Source organism: Sciurus vulgaris (assembly GCF_902686455.1).
Source record: "Sciurus vulgaris genome assembly, chromosome: 17".
NCBI lineage: Eukaryota > Metazoa > Chordata > Mammalia > Rodentia > Sciuridae > Sciurus > Sciurus vulgaris.
In genome coordinates, this window is record NC_136478.1 from 10,346,898 (window position 1) to 10,373,529 (window position 26,632).

Here is a 26,632-nt window from a genome sequence, read left to right on the forward strand (position 1 = left end):
CTTTCATTTTTTGTTTGGTCCATTTAAGTGGAAAAACACATGATAACTGTATTTGCTAATGATTCACAATAATCACAAAATCTATCAAAAGGATTAAACACACACACTAAAATAGAAAGCAAACATCTACACCTCTTTTTCCTGTTTTAAGGGGGGAAATCCAGTATAATTCCCTAGTTTTAAATTTTATACAACATCTCTTAAAATATATTCTGCATTTTATTTCAAAAATGCATTTTATTAAGAAAAAAGAAGGAATTGATTACAAATCAGGAAATCAAATCATGGCATACAACATATCAATGCATTTTGTTGGCATACAATGTATCAGTGCCTTCCGGTTGCAGTTGCTAGCAGCGCAGACCACAGAGGACTATGTGGCTTCACCATTTACAAACCTGTCCACATTCCAGCTCCTGGCAAGGTTAATACTGTTACTAAATAAAACAAACACTCAGAAAAGATTCAGAGCTCTGATGCTGACTGTGTTCTTCTTTGCATCAAATACCACCATTGCTACATTAAACCCTTCCTTTACCACTACAGTACCTCTAGTTTAAAGGGGAAAAGTAAGTATGCCATTTACCAATACGGGTCCTTCACAAACTACTATGTTGATTCAAGTCCTTAAGATTCAGTCAGGCATTTACAGAAACATCCATATGGATATATGCTATGAGAAAAGACGCGCAGGTTTCCAAGAAGAGTTAACAAAGAAAACACGGAAAATAAGGTGACGGTGAGTATATAGATTTCCAAACGTATGGTATACACAAACTAAGGAATCTGATTTTCTCTTGGGAGGCACTTGAAAGTGGGAGCATGGAAAGCAAAGTGCCTTTGTTATTTAGTTGGCTTATGGAATTCAAAGACAGTTCCAGGCTAGCATCTTGGTTACATGGCCTCAAAATTAACTACTGTAACAAGTTCTCTCGGGTTATTGGTAATTCTTTGATCTCCTAGTGCATGTATACTCTCTTGTCAGAATGGTCTCGTCAGTGGGTTATATGGATTCTTGTTGAGAAATTAACTGTCACCCTAGATAAGAAGGGACTAGAATAACAGTTTAGCATAGATCATTCAATACACTCTCCCCACCCCCCCCCAAGTGGACATCCTGTAATTAGTCTACTGATTGTGCAGAAAAGGGGGCACAGTCACAGCTCATATTTCAAAAACTACATACTAGAGGTCAGCACACAGCAAAATTTATGCCTGAAGGGGTGTATGCGTTAGAAAGTAGAAGGCAGCATTAAGCTTCAATTTCTCTCTAATAATGTTTTATGGAATATAGTCATGGGAGATCAAAGAAACACTGGTGAGAAACTTTAGGAAAAAAAAAAAAGAAAGATAAACCTACCAAAAACTGACAAAAGGTCTGGGGAAAATAGTCATAGATTTCCTTCGAGGTATTACAGTTGCAATTAAAAAATATTTTTTTTTTTTTTTTTTTTTTTTTGCTGTGTTAATAATTCTTTCTATCAACAAGTTTCATTGAAAACAGTTTACATTCTTTGGGAAATCGGAATTTATCGGGGTCTTAACTACTGTCACCAGTAAACAATGACAACGAATTAAATAGAAAACCCCTAAAGGTGATGTACCACATTCTGACAACCACCGTTGAGTCTTTTTACATATGAACTGTATGTTCAGAGAGAAAGTCTGACACTCAAAACCAAATGGATTCAAAATCATTGAGTCAAATAGAAAAAGCAACAAGCAACGGACAACAGAACATTTCTCAGGACTATCGATGTAGCGAATGTAACACAGAGAAAGGCAAAGGGGCTTTATATACTTTTGGCCACTGAAGATGCAAACACCAGCCAAAGAGGATCTCAGAAGCATTTCCAGGTCTATGAACAACATCACGGGAGGACGAAAGCAAACGCAGCATGTTCTCAAACAAAGCAAGGTCATGGCAGTCCAGATTTCTTTGTGACCTCTAATGAAACTTATGCATTACATAGGGAAAGAGACCGGGGCTACGGTTTTCCCATTTAAAAACCGTAGTCATGAAGCAAGTTCAGCTTGTTTTAGATCATATCAGAAACGGTTGAAAGTTAACAGCAGTATCTAGGTCCTCGCTACATAGGATGACGGCTACGGGAAGCTTGTCGCTGGGGGAGGTCTCCTGGAGCCCTCCAGAGCCTGGATGTGGCCAGAGAGTAGTGCTGCAAATCCATCGCCTGTACATTCAGTGTAAGAACAGTTCTTGTCCATCGAGAGCCCCTGGCTATTGGAACGGACCGTCCTAATTATCGGGAGGTGGCAGCTGCCCATCCATCAGAAGAAGTACTCTTTCTGATTTTCATTGACTGCGTTTTGTATATTAAGCTCGCTTTTCAACACGGCCTGGGCGCTCTCCACCTTCTCTGACCTTTTCGCCTCGTTTCTCTTGTATAACCTTTTCTGCTGATAAATGCGCACAGCTATGGCAGCGATGCAGAGCAAGATAAAGATCACAACCGCTATCAAACCTAGAGAGAGAGGGGAAAAGAAGTGAAACGTCAGGAAAGAAACTCTGTTGACGTCATTGCTTAATAAGTCCTAAGAATATTATTTGCCACTTAAATCAGGCCTCTGCTTATATAAATTGGAAGTGAGAAAACTTCAGGCATTTCTGATTCAAGCAGTATCACAATAGATTGAGTTTACTTCTGAGTTCCACCAACCTTGTGGATTCACTTCCTCTTCCGAATGCACATCATGTTGGATCCACTTAGTGCATCCGTATTTAACACGAAGTCTTACCTAAGTAACTCTAAGACCATGTGGCCACTTCCTAAGGAAAGGTTTGAATTATTCTGAAATTACATAATAGTAGTAAATAGTAAGAGAGTTCAAAGTTTTTATAATTAAATATGTGAAATTATACTGTTGGATAAAGGAGTAGGTTATGTATATGAGTAATCCTTTCTTTGAGGGGGAAGGTACCAGGGATTGAACTCAGGGGCACTTGACCACTGAGCCACATCCCCAGCCCTTTTTAGTATAGAGACAGGGTCTCACTGAGTTGCTTAGTGCCTTGCCATCGCTGAGGCTGGCTTTGAATTCATGATCCTCCTGCCTCAGCCTCCCGAACTGCTAATAAACATAGATTTGGATATAAAAAATATATTAAATTACTTCTATGTAAGGAATCTTGATTTTTTTGAAACTTCTCATTCTAAACAAAACTTTAAAGCACTACAATTCTTCACTATGCTTGTGGTTATCAACCTGGTACCGCATGAGGTCTGTAGTCCTTAGAGTGTGATCTGTGAACCCTTGGGGGTCTCCAGGAATTATGGCTTGGATGTGAGGTGTCCCCCAAAAGCTCACGTGTGGGACAATGCAAGAAGGTTTAGTGGAGAAATGATTGGGTTGTGAGAGTCTTAACCCAATCAGTGAATTAATCCCCTGATAGGGATTAACTGAGCGGTAACTGAAGCAGTAGGGTGTGGCTGGAGGAGGTGGGCATTAAGGTGTGTCTTTGGGGTATATATTTTGTATCTGGAGAGTGGAGACACACGCTCTCTCTCTTTGCTTCCTGATGATGTGAGCTGCTTCCCTCTGCCACACTCTACCACCATGATGTTCTGCCTCACCTCAAACCCTGAGGAATGGAGCCAGCTGTCTATGGATTGAGACCTCTGAAACCGTGAGCCCTCAAATAAACTCCTCCTCCTTTACAATTGTGCTGGTCAGATCCTTTCAGTCACAGCAGAGAAAAAGCTGACTAAAACATCAGGATACTTTGGAGGGAGGAGTCCAAAGTATAAAAGGTAATTTCAGGATTATTCTAAGAAGACTTTTTCACAGTGTTGAAATTTCCACTGACAGAATAAAATGAAACTAGATCAAATCCCTGGTACTCAGTGCAAATGAAGGTGTGGACGCCCAAATGTAATAATAGTCATTCAATTTATTATGTAGAAGACTTTGCACTACCAATCAAAAGCCAGATGTGTGCAAGGATGAAATTGATGAAGCAGTAAATGCTACTCAGTGTGCTGAATCTCCACCCTTGCCTATAAGTCTTTTCAACATTTTGTTTGTTGAAATGGGAAGTATACACAATGCTCTTCAGGGGTGCTCTGAGGATGATGGGCTATCTCCAAAAACACTGCACTGTGTGGATGGCTGAGTTGTGAACTGAACAAGTTGCTCCTTGCTTCATGTAGCACCACTTTTATTCAAAGAACAACCAACAGACAAACTCTGGTTGTTCAGATATGCATATCTGGTGGAAATTTTCTCTAAAATGAAGTTGATCTATCACTGATAGCATATATTGCTAACAATAAAATTCACACTTTCATTAAAAAAACAAGAATTTAGAAAACTTTTATCCATCACCATGAGTTTCAGAGTTTCTTCATATCTAAAGACTCTTCTGATGAGATCAGTGGAGGTTATTAACTAATGCAGGTTTTTCCAGACAAACATAGGTATAGGAAAATAGCAATGCATATCAAATCTCAAATTGAAAAATTAAGATACCATTCTAATATAAAGTAGGTGCATGCAACTATAATAGATTCAAGTCAGATATGTAAAGTTTCTTGTCAGTCACAGTAGACTCCAAAGCATATGGTTTACTAACCATATTCTCCATGGTCAATCATAATATTAGTAAGCCAATTTTTGCCTAGGTCGGCCTTACCTGAGAAAGGTTGCAATTAATATAATACAAATGTAGTAACAGACTTATGTACATAAAATCTGAATAGCTTACTAATGGGTATGGTTACTTACATTATTACTAATTATATTGATAAAGAATAATTTTAATCATAATACTGATCTGTAATTCATCGTTTTCATCTCAGGAAAACAATCAGTGGAGTTGCTATAAATCTTTCCTCATCTGATTTAAAAGCCTTTGCCTTAAGGAGAGAGATTTGAATAATTTCAATGGAATGTGTTGCAGAAAGCAATCCACTGCAATTATAGAGTAAATGATGCTATAACATTGGCCCAGATGGGGTATCCAGGCAATGAAATCATGGATGGTCTCTGAACTGTTTTATCTCTTTTAATTTGGGGTAAGTTTTATGTCAGGTTTTACTGTACCCAAAAAAACCCTTGATCTCACCTATTATACTAAAAGGAACAATAAATAAATAAATAAATAAATACAATATTCTCTATAAAATATGACCAACTGCTATGTTCTATGATGTTGTATCCAAAGCACTGTGTGGGACTGTTCTCATGAGGAATCATCAGCTTTCTGTCCCTCTAAATCTTGTCTATTCACATCTAGGGAGTCTAACCAAAAAAACTCCACAGCTTCTGGGTTACCACTTTAGATGTTTTAATAATCAATTCTCCCTTTTATACTACTACCCACCTTATTTATTCTTTTTTGTTGTTGTTGTTTACTTTTTTGGAAATGAAGAGAAGGACCATCTAAGATGTAGAGCACAGGGGGAATAGCCAGTCTAGAAAATGCTTAAGTGGATAAATGTAGTTACGGAGTGGGTGCAATTTATGATAACTAGACAACAGGCAGAAATTGTACAGCAAAGCTTCCAGATGCGGTGACACCCTAGAGGAGGATACACTGTGATTTAGCAGCTAAAGTGCACGTGGTCCAGATGAGGCCTTTGAGCTTAGATGGCCACAACCAGCTGCTCTATTTCTGCAGCTCAGTCCCTGCAAAGTTGAGAACTGGTTCCATGGACCCTGGCAAACCACTGAAGGGCAACCCTTCCATATTGTCTTTCTCTGCCCTATGCATTTGAGCTAAGTGAGAATTTCACAGGTGAATTGTAACTTATTTTTGTTGTTGAACGGCAGTACAAGGAATTAAGCACATCTCCTCCTGAACTCTGTAAATCTTATAAATGACCTTTACCCAAAGCAACAATGACAGTCTAAAGGTTAAGGACTTGTTCTAACATTGGCTGGACTCTACAGTGCCCTACACTTATTTCTATCACAGTGTCTCTAGTTACCTCTATCTATTTTAAGTAAATGTATGGAAAGAGTGCTATTATAAGACTGAGATAATTTGACTAGAGGGAATCCTATTTTTAAATGTTGAGCACATTGTAAATCCTATAGGTTTAAGTGAGCTTTTATTGTATAATGTACTTCTCTTACACATACAATTATAATGATTAACTACAGATTATTTTAACTATTATTCAAAAAAATTTTGGCTTGCCAAGTGGTCATATGGGAGTTCTACTTTATGTATCTTTAACTTACACATTATCAATTTTAGAAAAAGAAACAGAAACAGAAATAGCAATGGTCAGAAACACTTGACCAGTACTTTCCCTTCTAAATAAAATCCTAAGTACTAGAAGAAAACTCAAGTCTAGATAGCTATGGGTGTAAAAATTAGATCCAAATGGATTAAGTATTAATAAAGCCTGGTAAGTTGCTCATATATATGAATAATCACATCATGGGCCATGCAAGGGCATATTTACTTCTATATGTCCATATCACATTCAGACTGTGGAGAAAAGCTAAACCACTTAACATTTCAATAATCTGATTAATAACATTCTTAAGAGCATTAATCAAGAAGAAAAAAGGTTTATTTTTGGAGTTGGTTCTGAATAAATTATATCTCAGAGAATATGCAGTCACATTACCAGGGAAATATACTTTAAAAGTTTTTTCTGTTAATTCTTTAAATTAAAATTGCTAACCACGTTTAGTCCATTGAGCGAGTATGTGATAAAAATGCAATTGAGGTGAAATCTCCATCAATAGAGAGATCACTATGCAAACAGCCCCTCTGAAACACTTGACCAGTACTTTCCCTTCTAAATAAAATTCTAACTACTAGAAGAAAACTCAAGTTGAGATAGCCAGGGGTGTAAAAATTAGATCCAAATGGACTAAGTATTAATAATGAAGGGAACACCAGATATGTGCTTTTAACATTGGTTTTCCTACTTTTTACATGAACCTTGATGGAAACAGTGATATATCTAAAAAGCCAAAGAAAAATGACACACTCAGATATATTCAGAATTCCTGAGGGCTTGCAGTGGGCCACGTTCAAGCTCAATAACATTCATTATTACCATTTTGCAACTGTTCTTTGAGTGTGATGCTTCAATGAAATTGTCAATTATAAAGACTGAAAGTTTCCAAGGAAGCCAAGAGTTCTGAAAGATTCTAAAAGACAATCTGGCACAAACAGTGCCTATCCCATGGTCTTCCTGACAGTGCCTGGCACTTGGGATGTGTGTGGATCTTTCATAGAGAGCTGCTACATAAGTCCCCATGATCAGGAATGACAGTAAGAACCAAGGAAGTGCTCATCCGCACGTCCCATTACCTCCAATTACTGCAGAGTCACTTTTGATTGCATGAGTGAGGGGTTCTCTGTCATCCTTTGTTCCAGAATGATCTGCAGTTAAAATACAGAAAGGGTCAGGGGTGATATCACTCAGTAAAAGAAACAAGTTTTGAAAAATGCACGAATGTGTTAAACCAGGTCAGAACGCTAGAGGGGCGGCGGGATCTACGTGAATTTTTAACTTAAACGACATCAACTGCAACGAATAAGAAATTAAGAATGCAGAAAAGAAATGTGACAAGAACAGAACATTAAACAAACGAAATGCCTTTTAAGAAGTCCATCTTGAAAACCGAGCAAAATGACAAAATCAGAAGTTTTCAAAACCCCAGGGACACAGCTGGGCTTGTGACTGGGGTAGGGGAAGAGTCTTAAGTCACCTGCAAATGAGTGCGTCCTTTCCCTTGAGGTGGCATCAGTGCCAGCGGGAGCCACACAGCTGGACTCAGTCACGTGCCCCGTTACGGTGACGGGGGCCGGGTGGCTGGGGTGCAGAGCCGCCTTCAGAGGGGCCACATGACTGAGCTGCACTGCAGAGAGGCAGCCCGTGAAGCCCTGTGCACCAGCCAGTGCTGTCTCCTGGTCTATGTCACTGTGTTCTGTAACGCCAAAGAAACATCGTGACATTAAGGACAGTGAACAGGGAAAATGGACCCTGACACAGAAGATGAATATTCTGGGTCTGTTAATGCATTAGCATTAAATACACAGCTACTAAAATGTCTTTGTCCTCTGTCTGTAACAAAAGAATGAGATCTGTTAAGTCTTCCCACAACGAGTGTGGAGATAAAAACAATTTGTAAGTCTGGCTAATTAAGAATGATCCAGCAAATTCTCTGGAAATTATTAAAGGCTCCATAAGAAGGGGTCAGGTTATGAACTAATGAGAGGTCATAATATTTCAAATTTAAAAACATCATTAAAATGTATTTATGAGAGGACTTGCAGTCAATGCCAAGAGGTGTCCTGGATTTAGAAATTACTTCTTTCTCTTCAGTTTTCGAGATTTAACCCATGGTCATAGCAGAAGCTAGAGGGAAAGCTGGCCCTGGGAGTACCCTTACCAGCTGCTCAGTCTGCCAGTGTGGTCCAGCTGGATACTTGCTCATCCCACCCAAACATGCCAGGAGACGGATGCTATCATGTGGTAGAAGCCAGACTCCAGAGTTACTGGGCTGTCTCCTTAATTAGGTGCAGCCCTGAAAACATTCATACCTCATTGCCCTTTCTCTGTTTTAATGACAGCCTGTTACTTAGACAGAAATACATTTGTGTCCTCCATAGATAGATAACCCCTCCTCCCACATTAATGAAAGTTTAATATTGGACTGTTGTAGAACAGAGATTGACTTAAATGCTGGAATATTAATTCATAATCTGACAGCTAAGAATGTATCATACATACCAGCTGTTTTGCAAGCATAAAATCTAAACAAAGGTAATTTATTGCAGAGTTGGAAAGATTCAAATGTTATCAGACTCCCACACATTCATCCACCCACTATGATCATAAAACAGCAGGATTACTCTCCCTTACCTTGCACATATGTGAACACAGACAATATTTGCATTTTGTCTTTCTTTCAAAAAAATAACAATTACTTAGTAAGTAACACTTAGTAAGTATTTATTGGGTATGTATTATGTGCTGGGCACTGTTCTGGGGGATTTGCATGCTATTATTTCAATTTTACAGTAGCCACATGAGTATTTTATTCTGATCATACAGATGTGACACCTGGATCCAGAATGTTAACGATTTGTCTGTCTTTCAACACTCACTGGCACTGGGCGCTGGACCCCAGGACTGTTGGGCAGCAAACCACACCCTCTTTGGTTTATGAACCACTTTATGGTTCAAATACTAATTCCTTCTTTGACCTTGTATCATCCACAGTGTCTGGCTTCCTTTCATTTTGGGTTTCTTTTTGACTTCAAAAAGAAACTAAGCTAGGATTTTTGGTTTGGTTTTGTTTTGTTTAGGGTTTTGTTAGTTTCTGGGACCAGGGATTGAACCCAGGGACACTTAACCATTGATCCACATTCCCCAACCCTTTCTAATATTTTATTTAGAGACAGGGTCTCATTCAGTTGCTTAAGGTCTCACTAACCTGCTGAGGCTGATTTTGAATTCGCAATCCTCCTGCCTCAGCCTCCCGAGCCCCTGGGATTAATGCTAATTTTTAAGTAACCCTGGGCATCCTAACTGGGACTGAGACTTTCTTTTCTTGCTATATCTAGGTTTTTGAAGAACATTTTCTTTTGGTACCATTTTCCATGCAGATTTTATACCTCATGACAAAAACACTGATGAAATGTTTGGTATTATGAGAATCGTTGTCTGTAGAAAGAAAACTGAAGATTAGTGCGACCGCATCTCTTTCCTGTTGGGGGCTTTAATCATTTCCAGAGAGTTCGCCCTATCATTCTTAATTAGGCATACTGAAAAAATGTGTGTTCATTAACCTGGGAAATCTCAACACCAGTTGTGAAAATGCTTCAGGTATCTAGTTCCTGTGATAAAGACTGAAGGAAAGGCGGGAACGCAGGTAATAGGCCCAGGTGATCTACTTCTGGAGGGCATGTCTGACCCCCCGCACCACCACCACCTTGGCTCTCCTGTCTCCCTAAACAAGGAGAACCCTGAGGGAACGTCACTGCAAAGCACATACAAAACTGTGAGCTTTTGAAGCTTGTGATTGGCCCTCCACACGCAGCATCCGTGCTGTTTCACACAGGAGCACCGTGTGAATAGAACCAAAGAAATAATAGTATGGAAGCTGCTCATTTGATTGGGTGCACAGTCAACTCTCTGGGCCGGTGGGTTCCACATCTACAGGCTCAACCAGCCTCAGATTAGAAAATATTTGTTTAAAAAACAATGACTATATTAAACTCGCACAGACCCTTGGTGTTCCTTGTCACTATTCCCTAAACAATATAGTATCATGACTGTCTGCAGAGCATTTACACTGTGTTAGGTAGCAAAAGTCACCTAGAGATGACTTCGAGTACATGGGAGATGGACAGAGGTCATATGCAAACTGTGCCACTGTCTGAAAAGGCACTTGCGTATCTGTGGACCCTGGTATCTACAGGGGTTCTGGAATCAGCTCCCATCAATGTGGAAGAACAAGGGCATATTCAAACTTACACATATTCTAGAGAAAGATGGCGTTTTTTAACTTTACCAAAAAATGAAAAGAAAATATAACATCATCAGGATAACGTTTTCCACATTTCTTCTACGAGGCTCAAGTGTTGAATATTTCTGTAGGCTTTTAAAATAATCTTACCTTTTGAGCTGAAAAAAATGTAAACAGTCAAAATTCACTTCCCTAAAAGTGTGACATGAGGCCTGTTTTAAAACATATTTACAAATTGAACACATCTTACCATTTAGAAATTATCACGCAAAAACTTAAACCTTTAAAACTTGAAACTTAAACTTTTAAAACTTGACAGTGAGCTAGCATTTTACTATTTTCAGAGTTAAAGACAAGAAACAAATTCCCTGCAATTCAGGTGTCTTGCATTTTAGGGGAGAGGACAGATAATAAGCATAGAAACAGAAACAGAATGAGAATTTCCAAGAGCGATAATGTTGTGAAGAAAATAAACTGGCCCAAGTGATGGAGGGAACCTGAAACAGGAAATTATCTTGATGGATTAGGTTATTTCTTTGTGTGTTTATTTTAAGGATGGCTCTCTTCACAGTTCTATTTTCCTGGTACTATATGGATATTACCACCACATCTCCTGGCTCTATTATTCCTTTGTTCAAAATTCGTAAGATTTCTTATGATTTTGTCATGTTTATTGGATTGCTCCTAGTTGTGGGTTTGTTCTCACTGTTCTGTAGAGAACATGGTATGGTCTTTCAGTTTGTGTCCATGGTTTTTACTGAGCCTAGAGCATTTCCTAGATTGTGCACACTCCCCTTTTGATCCTTCTGGAATGCCAATCATTTATATGAAGTCTCTGTACATTCTCCAAATCTACTTTATTTCTGAGTTTCTATCATTTAGGGATTCTTTCTGTGTGGGTCAAATGCTTTTCACTTATTTGATCTTCCCAGGTAATGAATTCAGAAGTTAATCAAGAGCATTCTTTCCAGTTGAATATTTTAGTTTGGGGAAATCCTATGTTTTAGTTCCTCCAGTTCTTTTTGGTGCTTTGCTACACCGTCCTTAACTTGCTCTTACAACATTCCCTTCATGCTGGCATGCTCTCCTCTACCTTGATAGGGAATCTTTCTGGTTGCTTTGCTTTTTCCTCCCCTTTTGTTGACGTTGAACTCCCTTAAGTACGGAGGTTTGTTTTAAATCCGTTTGCTGGTGCTCAGTTACTTCCTGCCTTAGATGGCCGAAAAACAGAGAACAGACAGTGTAGCAGCCTGTGGCCCTCTGTACTGCAGTGTGGGGGTTCCAGAGGACCTCGGAGACTCTTCTCCTCACCCAACACTGGAATGGAAAGAACCCGACCCAAAGCTCAGCTCATTCTCAGCTCCTTGGGAAACAGAGAAACTGGCAAATCTGTTTTCTAATTCTGCACTTTCACCAAGGGATCCAGGAATCTCTGTAAAACGAGCATTCCCCAGGATGCCCACAATTCAAATTCTCTCCTTGAGATTTCTCTACACTGGTCCCCAGACACTCCATCCCAGAAGGTAGGGAGTCCCAGGACAGCTCCCTCTCTGGCACTCTCCAGACTCACCCCTCCTGCTGGACAGGACCAGTGACTCCTGGCCTCTGGGCCATGGGTGGGTGGAAATAGAACTGAGAGTGGAGGAAAACTGTAAGGGACTTAGCTGCCATCTTCACAGAACTGAATCCAAGCAAAATGAATAGCTCTACGCCTAAAATGCTCATAAGCAAGGCTGGCCCTAGAAATACAGAGCACCATCTATCTGCTTGATGATTATGCTAACAGAGCCAATGAGCAAAAATATACATCTTTCCTGTTATCTGACTCCTGAAATGTAGCCAACACAGTAAAAAGGGCTAGAAAAGAGAAGGTAGAGGAAGACATTAAAGAGAAATATCTCTATCCAGCAATCCTGATAAGACCACTGTGTTTTGAATGTTTCTAACCCCTTAAGTGACTCAGATTCTTGGATGGTTTTGCCTATTAAAAAATAAGCCTCAATTGTCTATGCCAACAAAGGAAAAGACTTCCACTTGTGGAAAAAGGTCTACAAGAAAAATGGAGTACAAAGAAATTAGAAATTGAAAGAGTGCCTTTCTATCAAAGAACAAGGACTGTTTCTGTAAAGATATGACAGTAAATGTAAGAACAATTACAAGCAGTGCTTTATAAAATTTCTAGGGACACCCCCCATAACCAAAAAAAAAATTCTTTTTTAAATATAAAAACTCAGAAAACAGAGATAAGTCATTTAAGATGTCAAACCTATGAAAAGGAACGATATTAGAGAAGATTCTCCATATCTTCAATCCATAAAGATAAAGTTAAGGAAGACTTTCCAGAAAATGGTGCAATGAATTAAAGAAAGAGCCAGGGCTGGAACCTAGCTGTGCTCTATTACCTTGCATGCAATTACACCAAGACTCCACCAGAAAAGAGTTAGCAGGAAAATAAAATGGCAAAGCATGCAACAAATACTATGCAGATAAAAGAGAAGTCCATCATGAAAAGATATTTGTCTGCCAAACACACTGCTTGGTGATATAAACTTGAAAACCTAATTAATACACAAGTTATTTTCAGGTCGCTATCTCACACTCACCTGTACTTCTCTTTGGCTCTGAGCACGATCTGTCTCATCTTAAGTATCATTTGACAAGGTGTGTGCTAAATCCCAGAGACCTTAAGAAATCTAATTAAACTTTCTTATGTGCCCCTTGGCTTCGAAATGGTTGTTCTTAAAATATCCTTAAGATTGAAGAGTGTTCCTAAAGCTCTCCTGGGGAGACAGAGGAGACATTCTCTTCCCTCAGACCACACACTTTATTTACATCTGGCCTAAGTGGCCACTGCAGAAATCTGAGGGCACTTCCTGACTCCTCAGGCTCAGAGGAGATAAATGATCCCGATGGGTCATTGCTTCTGAGTATCCACAGCTACTGCTCAGAACCAGCAAGAACGGTCCTCCGGCTGTTCGAAAATCCTTCTCACATAAATATCAACCTCTGAACAGAACCCAGAACTTAATTTTACAATGTGTTTTGGATACAAAAGGCAAGTGTAACACAGCCTGTTAATTATGGTGAACTAGACACCCCGCTGGTTGGATGCGACCTGGTTTTTCCCACCGCCACTGCCAAATACCAACAGGCTCCTGCAGGTCAAGACTCTTGCACCAGCTCTTGATGTAAAAAGTAACAAACAGCAACTGTGAACTTCGCTCAGCCTTTGAACAGTCATTTTCACAATGGGTTAAATGATAGAATTTTTCCAAACATGGGCACATTTTCCCATGAGAGGTTTTATGCCACTTTAAGATCATGTAATTATCTTAATTGGGATTTTTTTTTCATGTGGTAGAAATGTAACCCCATAAAAGCCTAAGGAATTAACAGAACAATTTATACTTGCATATTTCCTTTGGTCAAATTCCATCTTAGGGAAATGTTTTTCATACAATTTTCCCATAAATATTTATCTTAAGGGAACTCGCTGACAAATCACTCACTTTGACATTGGAATTTATGAAATTATGAAGAACATACTTAATAAAGAAATGACATCAGGCTCATTGCCTTTGTGCAAGGAAGAGAGAATGCAAGGAATTGCTCCCTCTCCATCCCCTGGGACTTAGTTTTACCTATGAGTTTAAACTATAACAACAATTTTTTAACTTCAATCACTTAACAAGCAGGACTAGCAGATATGGAGTGGGAGGTAACTTTTTGATAACAATGTCAAATTGTGCTATGACGACATGGAAATCATCTCTGTGGCTCCATTACACTGAACAGACAATACGGGCAGAATTCAAATTTCAGAGCTCTTATTCTGACTAGTCCTAGGGATTATCATCACACTGAATCATCGTGTACCCGCTCTTCCCCTTAAAGGTTGTTATCCACACCTTTGCCCTAGTCAATATCTTCCTCTCTCCTCCACCCACCGCTAGTCCTTAGTAAATTCACTTACACATTAGCCTAAGTGCCTCGCTGTGGTTTTACTTCTTACTTATTCCAAGTGCAGGTACATTTTAAGTATGTTAATAATTAATCAACAATCCTTTTCTCCTCTTGATTTTAAAAAAATTATTCTCCTTTTATCATTGCATGTAGATTTCTAGATTTGGCACCTGAAAGATGCTAGTTGGGATTAATGACTTTTGCTTTTATCGTTGGTATTTGTTGAAATGTGAGCAGAGTTCGTGTTTCAGTATGCTTGACTGCCAAATGAGAGCAAGAGAACATGCCATCACCAGAGGAGATACCTGCCACCCAGAGGGACTGTGTGCCTCTGACAAAAAAAGAAAAAAAATCACAATTTTTACTTTATCATTTGCTCTGCAATTAAAATTGAGTAATATGTTTCTTTTGGCATCATGAATGTTCTTTGGGTTTGGAAGATGTCACTTCTGATCTATGTTCATCTATCATGATTACAAAAAAGGTATTTTGAGAGTTTCTAACTAGGACCAGTCTGAAATGACATGAATGACACTTTGCAATAAACCTAAGTTGTCACAAGGTTAAAGTTATACTATGCATTTAAGATCATCTATGACAGTTCAGTTATCAAAAATCAAAAGCAATGCATCTGTTAACTTTTAAAAAGATTTTAAGATTGATTTCTTGTTTTTCTTCTCTTTTAAAATTTGCTTTGAAAATAATTGGTCCATTATCCTGGGAGTCATTTCACAATATATTTACGAAATCAGCATCCTTAAGTTATCTGGGTCGCCTTTTCTCTTCAGCTCTCGGTGTTAAAGCAAGTTTTAATCCTTATAAAGGATTTCTGTTCACTGGAAGGTGCTCTTAAAACTTTTCAGAGGACACTGGTAGACTGATGCTCTTTGCTGACTGTACGCTCTGTTTAGATCTGGCCCAAATCTCCTCTGCAGGAATCTGGGTTACTTCTTGGCTCTTCAGACTCAGACAAGAGAAATGATAACTGTGAGTCATCACATTGAATATACAAAAGCCATAGTGCAGAACAAGTGAGGCCGTCGTCCAGTTTTTATTTAAACAAATCATGCAACTATTCTAACATTTACAATTATCCAGGCACATAACTCAGAGCTTAATTTCACAGTGAATTACAAATGTGAAAAGTGAATGTCGTCACTCAATGATGGTATTACCTGAAGTGAGCTGCGTGGCTAAACCCTGGGTCTTCCGCCACAGCTCTGAACTATCAATATACAATTATGACCACAGTCATTGAGTCCTATGTTTTAAGTGCAATATGGAGTTAGAAATAGTTGCCATCTGTTATGGTTTAGACAATAGCTGACCCCAAAAAACTCATGTGTGAGACAATGCAAGACAGCTCAGAGGTGAAATGATTGGGTTAGGAAAGCCTTAACCCAATGAGTACATTAATCCCCTGATTAGTACTAACTGGGTGGCAACTGTAGGCAGGTAGGCTGCACTGGAGGAGGTGGGTTGCAGGGGGCATGCCTTTGGGTTTCTATTTTGCCCACAGTGAAGGGAACAGTCTCTGCTTCTTGGTTCCATGTCCTGAGCTGCTTTCCTCCTCCACACCTGTCCACCATGATGTTCTGCCTCACCTCAGTCCCAAAGCAACAGAGTTGGCCATTTATGAACTGAGACCTCCGAAAGTATGAGCCCCACATAAACTGTTCCTCATCTAAAATTGTTCTTGTTGGGTGTTTTGGTCACAGCTGGAAAAAGCTGACAAAACACTATATTATCATAACACCATTAGATATTGATTTATTAAATTCATTCACCTTGGTTGATATCTGCCAGGAATGTTTAACAGTGACCATAATCCAAAATTATCCCCATATTTCTTCCTAAGTTTAAGAAATGAGTACTAGGGAAAGTCAAGGGAAGACAAGTACTTCCTTTTGTTTTGGAGTTCCCACCTGCAAAAACCATGAATGGACAAACCTTTAAGGCTTTTGTTGAAAGTGTATTTCATCTCACTCCAGTCAGAATAGCAATCATCAAGAATACAAGTAACAATAAATGTTGGCACAGATGTGCAAAAAAGGGTACACTCATACATTGTTAGGGAGACTGCAAACTGGTACAACCACTCCTGAAAGCAGGATGGAGGTTCCTCAAAAAATTAGGGATGGAACCACCATTTGACCCAGTTATCCCACTCCTCAGTGTATATCCAAAGGAGTCAAAAATCAGCATACTACAGTGATGCAGCCACATCAATGTTTATAGCAGCCTAATTCACAATAGCCAAGCTATGCAGCCAACCGAGGTGCGCTTCAACAGATGAATGGATAAAGAAAATGTGGTATATATACACCATGGAATATTACTCAGACATAAGAAAAAATGGCTTTGTTATTTGCTGGTAAATAGATGGATCTGGAGACTATCATGCTAAGTGAAATAAGCCAGATCCCTAAAAATAAAGGCCCGATGTTTTCTGATATGTGGAAGCAAGTAAATGGCAGAAAGATCAATAGAGGAAAAGGAGTGGGAGGGGGGTCACAAGAAGGAAGGAGAAGAAGAATTATTGGGGACTGAATTAGAAAAAGATATATTCTGTGCTTGTATTACTATGTCAAAATGGATGCTACTGTCATGTATAACTAAAAAGAACCATTTTTTTTTTTAAAAAAGAAAATGTAGCCTAGCAAAGTGCAACTCATCACCCCCAAAAAGGTCAACTTATATTCTGCTCCCTTAAAAGAAATATCTAGCCAGGTGCAATGGCACACACCTGTAATCCTAGCAACTCAGGAGGCTGAGGCAGGAGGATTGCAAGTTTAAAGCCACTCTCAGCAAAAGCGAGGGCCTAAGCAACTCAGTGAGACCTGTCTATAAATAAAATAAAAATAGGGCTGGGGATGTGGCTCAGTGGTCAAGGCCCCCTAAGTTCAATCCCCAGCCCGCCCCCAGAAGAAATATCTAAAAATTATTTTTCAAAAATAGAGGCATGTCAGTCAATATGTGATAATTTTGGAAGGTGAATCTGGATTGTGTTATCTGAAGCAATATAGGGGTATATTATAGTTTATTAGAGACATAGGAACATGTTGCTATACAATGATTGAGTGCCCACTACAAGTTCCATAAGAGCAGGGGTAAGGTTTGCTTTATTTAGTGGTAGTCTCTGAACACACCGGTGATAGCAAAGTATGTGCTGAATCAATAGATGAATCTATGAGCCCAATGGCCTTACAGAAGTGAAAACCACACTTGATAAGGGTGGGACCACAGAAGCATGCCTCAGAGATCTCCAGGTAGAAGATGCCAGCTGTCAGGCTCTGAAACTTAACTGGAGCTTGGACCCCCAGTTGTTCCCAGCAATGGCTGACCACAGCAGCAATGCTAAGGAATCTTTATTCCTGGGGAACATGACTGACTTTGATGCAAGGGCTCCCAAAGACTGCTAAATTTCTTTTAGACCACACAGTGGGTGAGCACCCTTTGATCTGACCCTCCCTCTTCCCTCTCTCCTTTACCTGTAGAGAGAGCCTTAATCACCTCCCTCCCTGTTTTCTCATATGTAAGTGTCCCCTTAATAAAATTCTCCACGTAATCTTCGTCTTGGCAGTTGATGCTCAGAGGATCCAACAGGTAACTTCAAAACAGGGTAATGTTCTTTGAAAAATTAATAGCTTTACTTTTTAACCATCCTGTTGATCTATTTTACTATAAATTAATATGTTATACTAAAATATAATAATATAATCTGTAATATGATAATGAATTCATATAACATGCAAAATTTGACCATAAGTTATTAGTCTCCTTTGAATTACAAACTATTAGTCTTCCTCATGATCCACACCTTAGGCACACATTAAATAAATTATCACTTATACTTTTGGGAGAATGAATTGATTCAGACTATAAATTTCATTGCTCAATTTGGACTTTAATCTTATTTTCCAACATGAGTGATATGCATTTGAATAATATGCAACTTGAATGAAAACATTAACATCTTTGATTCCATACGAACCTTCCATATTCACTGGCAAAAAGGGAAACACATTAAATGTCATTGTACCACTTAGCTAACACAGTCCTCACAGGACATAGAACAGTTTTATAATTATTTTATAATATATTTAACAAATTCTACTCCAAAAAAATAATTTATCAGTAACTCTGGCATTAAATTTGAAGATAAAAGCATGATTTGTCAACATGAGCCATAACTACTAGAACCATCTGTCCTATATTATACATGTTAGGTACATGCCTCATTTCAGTGCCTGCTAGACTGAAGAGCTCTTGAGATCAGGAGTTGTTTTATTTATGTGGTTATTTTCATTACTTTCTGCCACAGTTCATGGTATATTTTGCACATAAAACCTACTTAATTAATGTGCCATCTTGATATCGTGAATGCAATATCAGCTCACACTTCCACTCGTTGATAGCATCCATTCTGGTAATGTGGAGTTTGGTAGATGGGGACCCCTGTACACTACCAGTTGCACATGCTTTTAATTCTATGAATGACAATAGTTATGGGCACGCAGACTTAACGGAGAACAGAATCACAAGCAGAGCCTTCTGTGAGCCTGATGCTCAGCAAAGAGGGTCTGCGACAAAGGATGGAGCCTCTGATCCTTCAGCTCTGCCTCAACCTAGGACCCTCCAGGACTCTCATTCCTTCCCAGCCAGCTCCCTGAGAGCAGAGAGACTGAGGGAGGAAGACAACCCCACAGCTAAGGCTATTGGGGTTTGTTGTTGCTGCTTGTTTGTCTGTTTAGATTTTTTTGTTGTTGTTATTCCAACAGAAAATGTATTTTTATTTACATGTAATAATTGTATATATTTATGGCATACATTGTGATACGTCAGTACTTGTTCACCACGTGCACTGATGAGACTAATTAGCATTTTCACCTCCTCGTCATTTCTCCATGTTTGGAGCCCGGGAGCACCTCTCTTCTGGTTATTCATGAAATGTATGACAGGCTATTGAGAACTATGGTCCCCCCACTGTGCAACACTTGAACCCACTCCTTCCACGAGCTGCGCTCTGGAAGCTTCGCACATGTCCCTCTTCCTCCCCACCCCCAGTGCTGCCCACCTTCTTACTGTCTGTTCTGCCTTCAGGTTGACTCTTTCCAGCCTCCACGTGTAAAAGAGAATATGCAGCATCTGTCACTTAGCTTAATGACCTCTAGTTCTATCCATTTTGCTGCAAATGACAGGATTTCATTCTTCTTAAAATTCCCTTTGGCCTCCTGTGCTACACCAAAGTTAGAAGTGGAATAAAACCCTCTATCATTAGGGAAAAATGATGTCTAGAAACATTTTAGGTATATGTTCAAACTTAAATAGCCAATTCATAGAGGCCACTGTCCCTACCTCTACAGTGGCCTGAAATAGATATCAATATTTCCCAAGGCCAAATATGAAATAAGTAAATATTTTCCCTCCTGTTTTTAACTGAGGGCCTAGCCATTGCTTCTATATGTGTGAAACTTAGTTTCAAACTACTAATCATGTGCTCAGCCTGAAAGTGCATATTGTCTTATTCACTAATTAGACATCAGGGACCAGGATTTGAATCAATTTTAAAGCTACAAAATATCACCATTTCATGCCAAATGTGCTATTGACTATGCATGCATCCATAGAGCAAATGATATAAATGTCAATCTTAAGTAGTTGGATTTATGTAATTAACACTGTGAGACACTTGGAATTTTTCAGTTAAGCTTCCAAATAACTAAGTGGTTCTACGCACATATCTTTTATGTCCACTGTGGCCTACTGTAAAGACGTATAATTCATGATATTTCCCCTGTTTGAAGAAAAAAGAGCACATAATTTTGATACTCATCATACTACTTGAAAGCCTATAAATATTTATAAACTTAGCTATTAACCTTCTCGAGGGCCAATATTTTGATCATTCACCCATGGGTTTAATCAAACATTCTGAAGACTCTGAAACTATGTACAGGGAACATAAGGAATGAATAATGGAGGTACAAATAACTGAAAAGGTCAAAAATAAAAAGATTTCATTTACTATCTTGGATAAAATATTCCAAGTTAGTGTCAAGTATTAGACTAGGAATGAAAACCGATCTATAAGAAGCCACTCCCCACTATCAAATTATGTGAAATATCAATACTCTATAATTTATTACTAAAAATAGAATCTCTTTTAAAGTTGATTTCCCTATTTCTAATTCATTTCCTGTTGGCAAGTATTAACAATGCATGCATGTTTTAATGTTAAAATGGAAATCATACGTTTCTACTCCAGAGATGTTATCAGAAGTAATGATGGTGATGAACAAGCATGATAAGCCACTTAGCCTGAGTTTAGGTGGGAATGGCTGGCAACGATGAGGTTGCAGCTAGGCAAACAAGAGCCAATCATCACCTAAAACCTATTGCTCCCTGGAAGGAAAACCATTGCTTTCTCCTTCCATTTCTCTTAGACCTTAACCTAGTTTTATCATTAGATGAAGGTTTGTACACTTGGCAGCTGATTGACACAGACTTTCTTATTTCTACCTTCATTTGACATTTTTGATGTGTGAGAACAAAATTGGTGTTTTCTTCTGCTGGAGTGACAGAGACCAATGGACCTTCCTCTCAAAGGAGGATGCTTTCCATCCCACAGGGATCCCCAATGCACCATTGTATATGACTCTGTCATGCTCATCACCACTCAATTCATAATTAAAATAAGGCCAGAGTCTTCTTTAGACATGATGAACTGTGTGCGTGCTTGAGCCGATATGAGGAGACTCTTCTGACCCAGGGCCATGGATCACCACTAGGAGGAAGGTTGTTTCTCTCACTTACCTAAGATCCTGCCCAGTACCAGAGACTTGATGGCACTGAATTCTGTGCCTGATGCCAGGTGGACCTGTCTCCTTGTATTCTCATCAATCTACAAAATGGTCATATGAGGTGCACATATTCAAATGGATGTTGTTTTGTTGAGAGAAGAACAGGAAGAAAGAAAGAGAAAAGAAAATGATGAAACAAGCAATTCTAAGTTCAGCCCTAATGGTTTCAAAAAAATATTTGAAAGTGTTAACTGTTTAAAAAAGTGGATATGATTTTCTATATTACACTCGGGTACCATGCATCCACCTTCCATCCTGTTTAGATGGCTTTAGTTTTTTCTCCACTGTCTGAGGAATCCAAGATTAGTAAAACCAACCAAAAGGGACAAGATATTTTTCACCTCAAAGCTTGGTATTTTGACTGGAGTCCTATAGATATTTTCTTCTATATCAAGGGCTGAAAAATTAGTGCTTTTCTTCAAAAGCTGTTGAAATGAATAATTTCAGTTTCTCTTTTGGGACTCACATTCTTTTTCAAAATATATTTTGGTCCTACATTCATTTTCTGTTTAGAATGATTATTAGCTTTATACCCACCCTGTAAGTAAATGGTTTCCTTGAAGTACTGATATCCCTACACTACAGTAAACTAAGACATCATTTCCCTACCAGCCAGGGTAAAGACAGGTAGGAAAGTTGGGAATTTTATGAATCAGATATTGATAATACTTTGGACAGAATTTTATTGCTTAAAAAACTGACCACATTTGATGGTCTGTCTATGATCTGTAGAGGACCATTGTTTATTTTATTCATGATCAAATTTCTGCAACAGGTGTTCCATGCTGGGGACTCATATGGCAACTGTGGCTTCTGATGGATATTCTATATTACCTCTACAAAGACCACTCCTTCTTCTCTGTTAATCTTTACGTGGTGAAGTTGCCCGTCGGCCATGCTTTTAAAATCAAAGTTAACAACATCAGGTTCCTGATATCTATTTAGCTTGTACCTTATCTGCAAACTTCCTAAAGCAGAAAAAAAGTTAAATTTTTAGTAAAAATTGCATTTAAAAATCTGTGAAAACTCATAATTCTTGTATTGCTGTTTATTCATATCCAGGGAGAGATTCACAATCATTCATTTGGATGTACCCTCTAAAGTTAATTCCTAAAAGTCAGTTTCTAAGTAAAACCACAGTATTTTGTTCATACGCCTTTTCTTGCCTGCAAATCGTTAATTTTCATCCCTAGAAGTCAATTTTGAGATTAAGCATATGCAAATCCTTTCGGCACTAGTCTCTAATTTAAGCAAAGGAAAATAAGACTAAGTCTCTCTGAAATGTAAAACTATTATGGACTACTACAATGACATTCTTTTTATATAATCTTATATTTAAAATATATATCTCACACTACTGAAAGACAGTTAACTAACTGAATTATTACAAGAAAATATACTTTTAATAATAATGAGGAATATTTCCAAGGGGTTGTGGTCACAGACTCTGGAATGAAACTAGGGTAAAATGAATGATTGTAAGCTAAATTTACCATTAAACTTAATATTAATTGCCTACAGAGATTTCAATTAACTTATTTCAAAGGATGCCTTCCAATTTAATAATGAGAATGTCCTAATGTATACATAAGCTGCAAGCTAAAACCATACAATCAGGGTAAATATGCTTACTGAACAATAATATTTTTACTGTGGTGTTCAGTGCTCTTGGGTCATATTTGATTTTGTTGAGATAACATATTCACATATTTATGTTTGTTTTCTCACCAAGAAAACGTATTTCTAAAATTCTCATCTTTAATCCGAATATAAGGTAGAAAAAATAGCAGTAAGTGGTTTTCTGTGACAAGGCTTATGTTACAAACATATTTCCTGATTCACATACTATGACCCTACATGGACACACCAAGATTCCCCTATTTCATTGCCTATTATTAGAACCGACAGGTCATCTTGTGGGCATTTTCTTCTGCATAATGCTGTTTCATTAATACTCCATTAATACTTATTTACTTTGATTAGAAGGAAATATATGTCATGTCCAAGGAGATATTTTATTTTCAAATGAACTGCAAAACCAATCCAATAGTCATGTCAGCATTATAAAAAGTAAAAAGCTTCTAGCAATAAAGAAATATAATAAACACTTTATATGAATAAACTAAATATTTTATATTGCATATGTAAAATTATCAAAATTATAAAAAGAAAAAAGCATTTTAACTATTTTAAATAATCCCTTTAGATTAAGTTTATTTAAAAAGCCAGTAGTCTTAAAACGCAACATTAGAATACAACATAGGTACACTCTTTGTTCTCTGGGTGTAGTTTGAGAAGCAAGAACCCCAGGAATGATTCATATTACTGCCCTCAAGTCTTCATTCAATTTTCTTTCTCTCATCTAAACAGCACTCACCATTTTTGGCAATGATAACTGAAAGGTATTCTTTGTAGAAGGAGCTCATATAAAGCAGTAAGCTGGGTGCCCGTGTTGTTCGGAAGCTGAATTTGATCATTTCTCTGCTCAGCTTCATATCACCATGAAATGAAGCAGCGTGGGAGCTGGAGTTTTTACTTAAGGAATAATTTTCTTGAAAATTGTAAATCACAGATGAGCCAGATCCAAAATATGCAGAAATCTCTGAAATGACATGCGTTTTTTTATGTTAAAGCATTGAAGTACAAGCATCTTGTTTTAGTTACGTTAAGTGATATCTTAATATTTTTAAATAATGAATTCTGCAGATAGAAAAACAGCATCAAACTAGAATAGCACAGTCACTGAACAGGACTCTCATAATGGCCCTTAAAATGGCTTTATGTTAGGATGACACATAATTAATTCATTAACATAACTTTAGAACTGAAAGCTTAGTGTCTCTTCCTCTGAGTTCAGACAGAAACTGGGTTGCCTGTCTTCAGTTCCTTGAACATCCACTTTCTTATTTTAACTCCTATTTATTATTTTGTAGTTAGGACACACTAGTCTCAAATTTACACACACACATACACACAAATATATATGCATGCCAAAGAAGAGGATGCTAGGAGAAAGAATCCTGAACTTGCTTCTTTCCAGTGCTATGCAGGGCTGTTTGTTGGATATGTGTGTAGATGATGCTGACTGGGTCTTATAGCAGCACCTTGATTTCTTTGGCATTTCAGGGCACCTTTCATATTCAATACTGTGTGTGTGTGTGTGTGTGCGCGCGTGCCAAGTAACATTTCTGATTGCACCTAGCAACACAATCTGGAAACTATATCTAGAAAATGGAGACCAGTTCTCAGGAAGAAGGGGCTGAGCACTAAATGTAAAAGCCTCCTAGAGTGATACCAGCACTGTGTCATTATGATCACAAGTCGATTTTTAAATTACAGCTTATTCTTGATAAAAGCAGATGCCTTGAAAGATGTACTTTTGCCAACTTTCATTAACTGATCCCAATGCTTTCTCTGCAAATCAGGAGTTGCTTTGATTTGGAGCCAATTTCTGTTAGCCTTCTTCAGAAAAATGTTCAGTAGCCCAGAGACACTTAAACAAAGTAATTGAATTTAAATTAATTGGAGGTCAGTTTTCTATGACAAACTATGCAAGTAAAATAAATGTTTGTGTATTCAAAGAAGTCTATCCAGAACACTTAATATGATAGCTGGTACTTTTCTTCTTCCATGACAAGTTATCAGTTAATAACAGAAGATGCAAAATATAGTTATTTTATTTTACCAGCAGATACTCATCATATCTTACAACAAAATGCCTGAGTGTCTCTATTTTGTTGTACATCAATATGTAACAGAAAGTATTTGTTTGGCCAAAGCAAACAAAAATAAAAATAAAGCTTTCTATATTTTCTTGCATTGCTGAACATCTTGGTCATAAATAATAATACAGCATTTAATGATTTTAGAACAGAGAACTACCCTATGGGCCAGTTGTTGACAGGCTTATTCTTTAAGAGCATCAAAATGAGATAGAAAAAAGAAAATAGCAGACTGAGTAGCTAACACTTGAAGATACCTAGAGGCGACTATTTGTGAATTTATCAGTAATAGAGGCTCGTTTTTCAAGAACCAAGTCAAATAGCTAAGGGATGAAATATGATTGGCATTCAATAGATACTTTGCAAAAGAAATTCAGAAGTGGAAATATTTTTGTTTTGAATGGCTACCCAGAACAGAACCAACGGACGTTTTATTCATATTGGATAAATTTTCTGGTTAGAGAGTCTAATGTCATGGCTTACCATGGGAACAGAATGGCCCGGTGTAGGCAGAGGAAGAGCAGTCACAGAAGAACCCACTGGGCTTCTCCCTGCACTTCCCTCCATTGCGACATAACTTTCCGTAGCTGCCGCAATGTCCTCGACACCCAGGCTGCACCCCGGGAGTCACCATGGCTCTTTCTTCCAGATCCAGGGCCATCCCGTTCAACTGCAGAGACCGGATGCATCCCAGAAAGCCCCTCTGTCTGGTGGCTGTCCCACCTAGAAGGGAAACACTGCCAATGCAAACACGTTCCTGGGTGTTTTATTCGAGATTTAAATACCAAACCAACCTGTGACCTCACCAAAAAGAATAAAAATTGGGACTTGACATAAAATGGCAAAAATTAGAGGAGCACCATATAACCCAGCTATCCCACTCCTTAGACTGATCCAGAAGAGGAAGAGTCAGCATACTTCAGTGATACATGCATTCCCACGTTTAGCACAGCACCATTCACAGTCAGCTAGTGACAGAACCAGCCTAGGGGTCCATCAACAGATGACTGGGTAAAGAAAACGTGGTAGAGATACACAATGGAGTTACTTTTGGCCATACATGGGAAAGAAATCATGTCATTTGCAAGAAAAATGCACGAATCGGAAGTGAAACAAGCTAAGCACAGAAAGATAAGTACTGAATGTCTTTTCTTATAGGTTCAAGCTAGAGGAAAAGTAAATAAATAAAAAGGATGTCATGAAAGCAGAAGGAGGACTCTCAGGGTAGAGGAAGACCATCAGGGGAAGGGTAAAGGGAAATATTGGGAAATGAAATTAAATTGTGTTATATATAAGAACGAACGTGCCACAATGAAACCCACCATTATTTATAATTATTAGGCACCAATGAAAAAATTAGAAGATCAATTATAATTTAGGAAACAATTTTCTTGACCAAATCTAGACCTCAAAAGAACACAGCATAAATTCTACTTTTTTTAAGGTTAAATTGTTGCATACTTGTTTTCTATAAAAGATTTATTAGCTGTACAGTAACTAACTACTCCATCCATCCATTCCTTGGCTGGCACAGCATGAGTGGGGGTTGGGGTCAGAATCCCAGGGTTCAGGAGGGGAGCACCTTCTGCCCTGCAGGGATGCTCGGGGTCCCTGTCACTGAGA

At 38.3% G+C, this 26,632-nt stretch overlaps 1 protein-coding gene across 2 annotated transcripts in view; it reads right to left on the reverse strand.

The window, feature by feature from the left end:
* Window positions 1-208: 208 nt before the first annotated feature.
* CNTNAP4 (contactin associated protein family member 4) overlaps window positions 209-26,632 on the reverse strand; it is a 246,845-nt gene continuing 220,421 nt past the window's right edge. For both annotated transcript variants that reach the window (XM_079118280.1, XM_079118281.1), the window contains 7 exons: window positions 25,493-25,732; window positions 23,665-23,889; window positions 22,122-22,255; window positions 21,241-21,328; window positions 7,696-7,914; window positions 7,295-7,366; window positions 209-2,483 (listed from right to left, as the gene is read on the reverse strand). In XM_079118280.1, coding sequence (XP_078974406.1) covers window positions 2,290-2,483; window positions 7,295-7,366; window positions 7,696-7,914; window positions 21,241-21,328; window positions 22,122-22,255; window positions 23,665-23,889; window positions 25,493-25,732 — 1,172 coding nt within the window. In that variant the 3' untranslated portion in view covers window positions 209-2,289. The remainder of the gene's footprint in view (window positions 2,484-7,294; window positions 7,367-7,695; window positions 7,915-21,240; window positions 21,329-22,121; window positions 22,256-23,664; window positions 23,890-25,492; window positions 25,733-26,632) is intronic.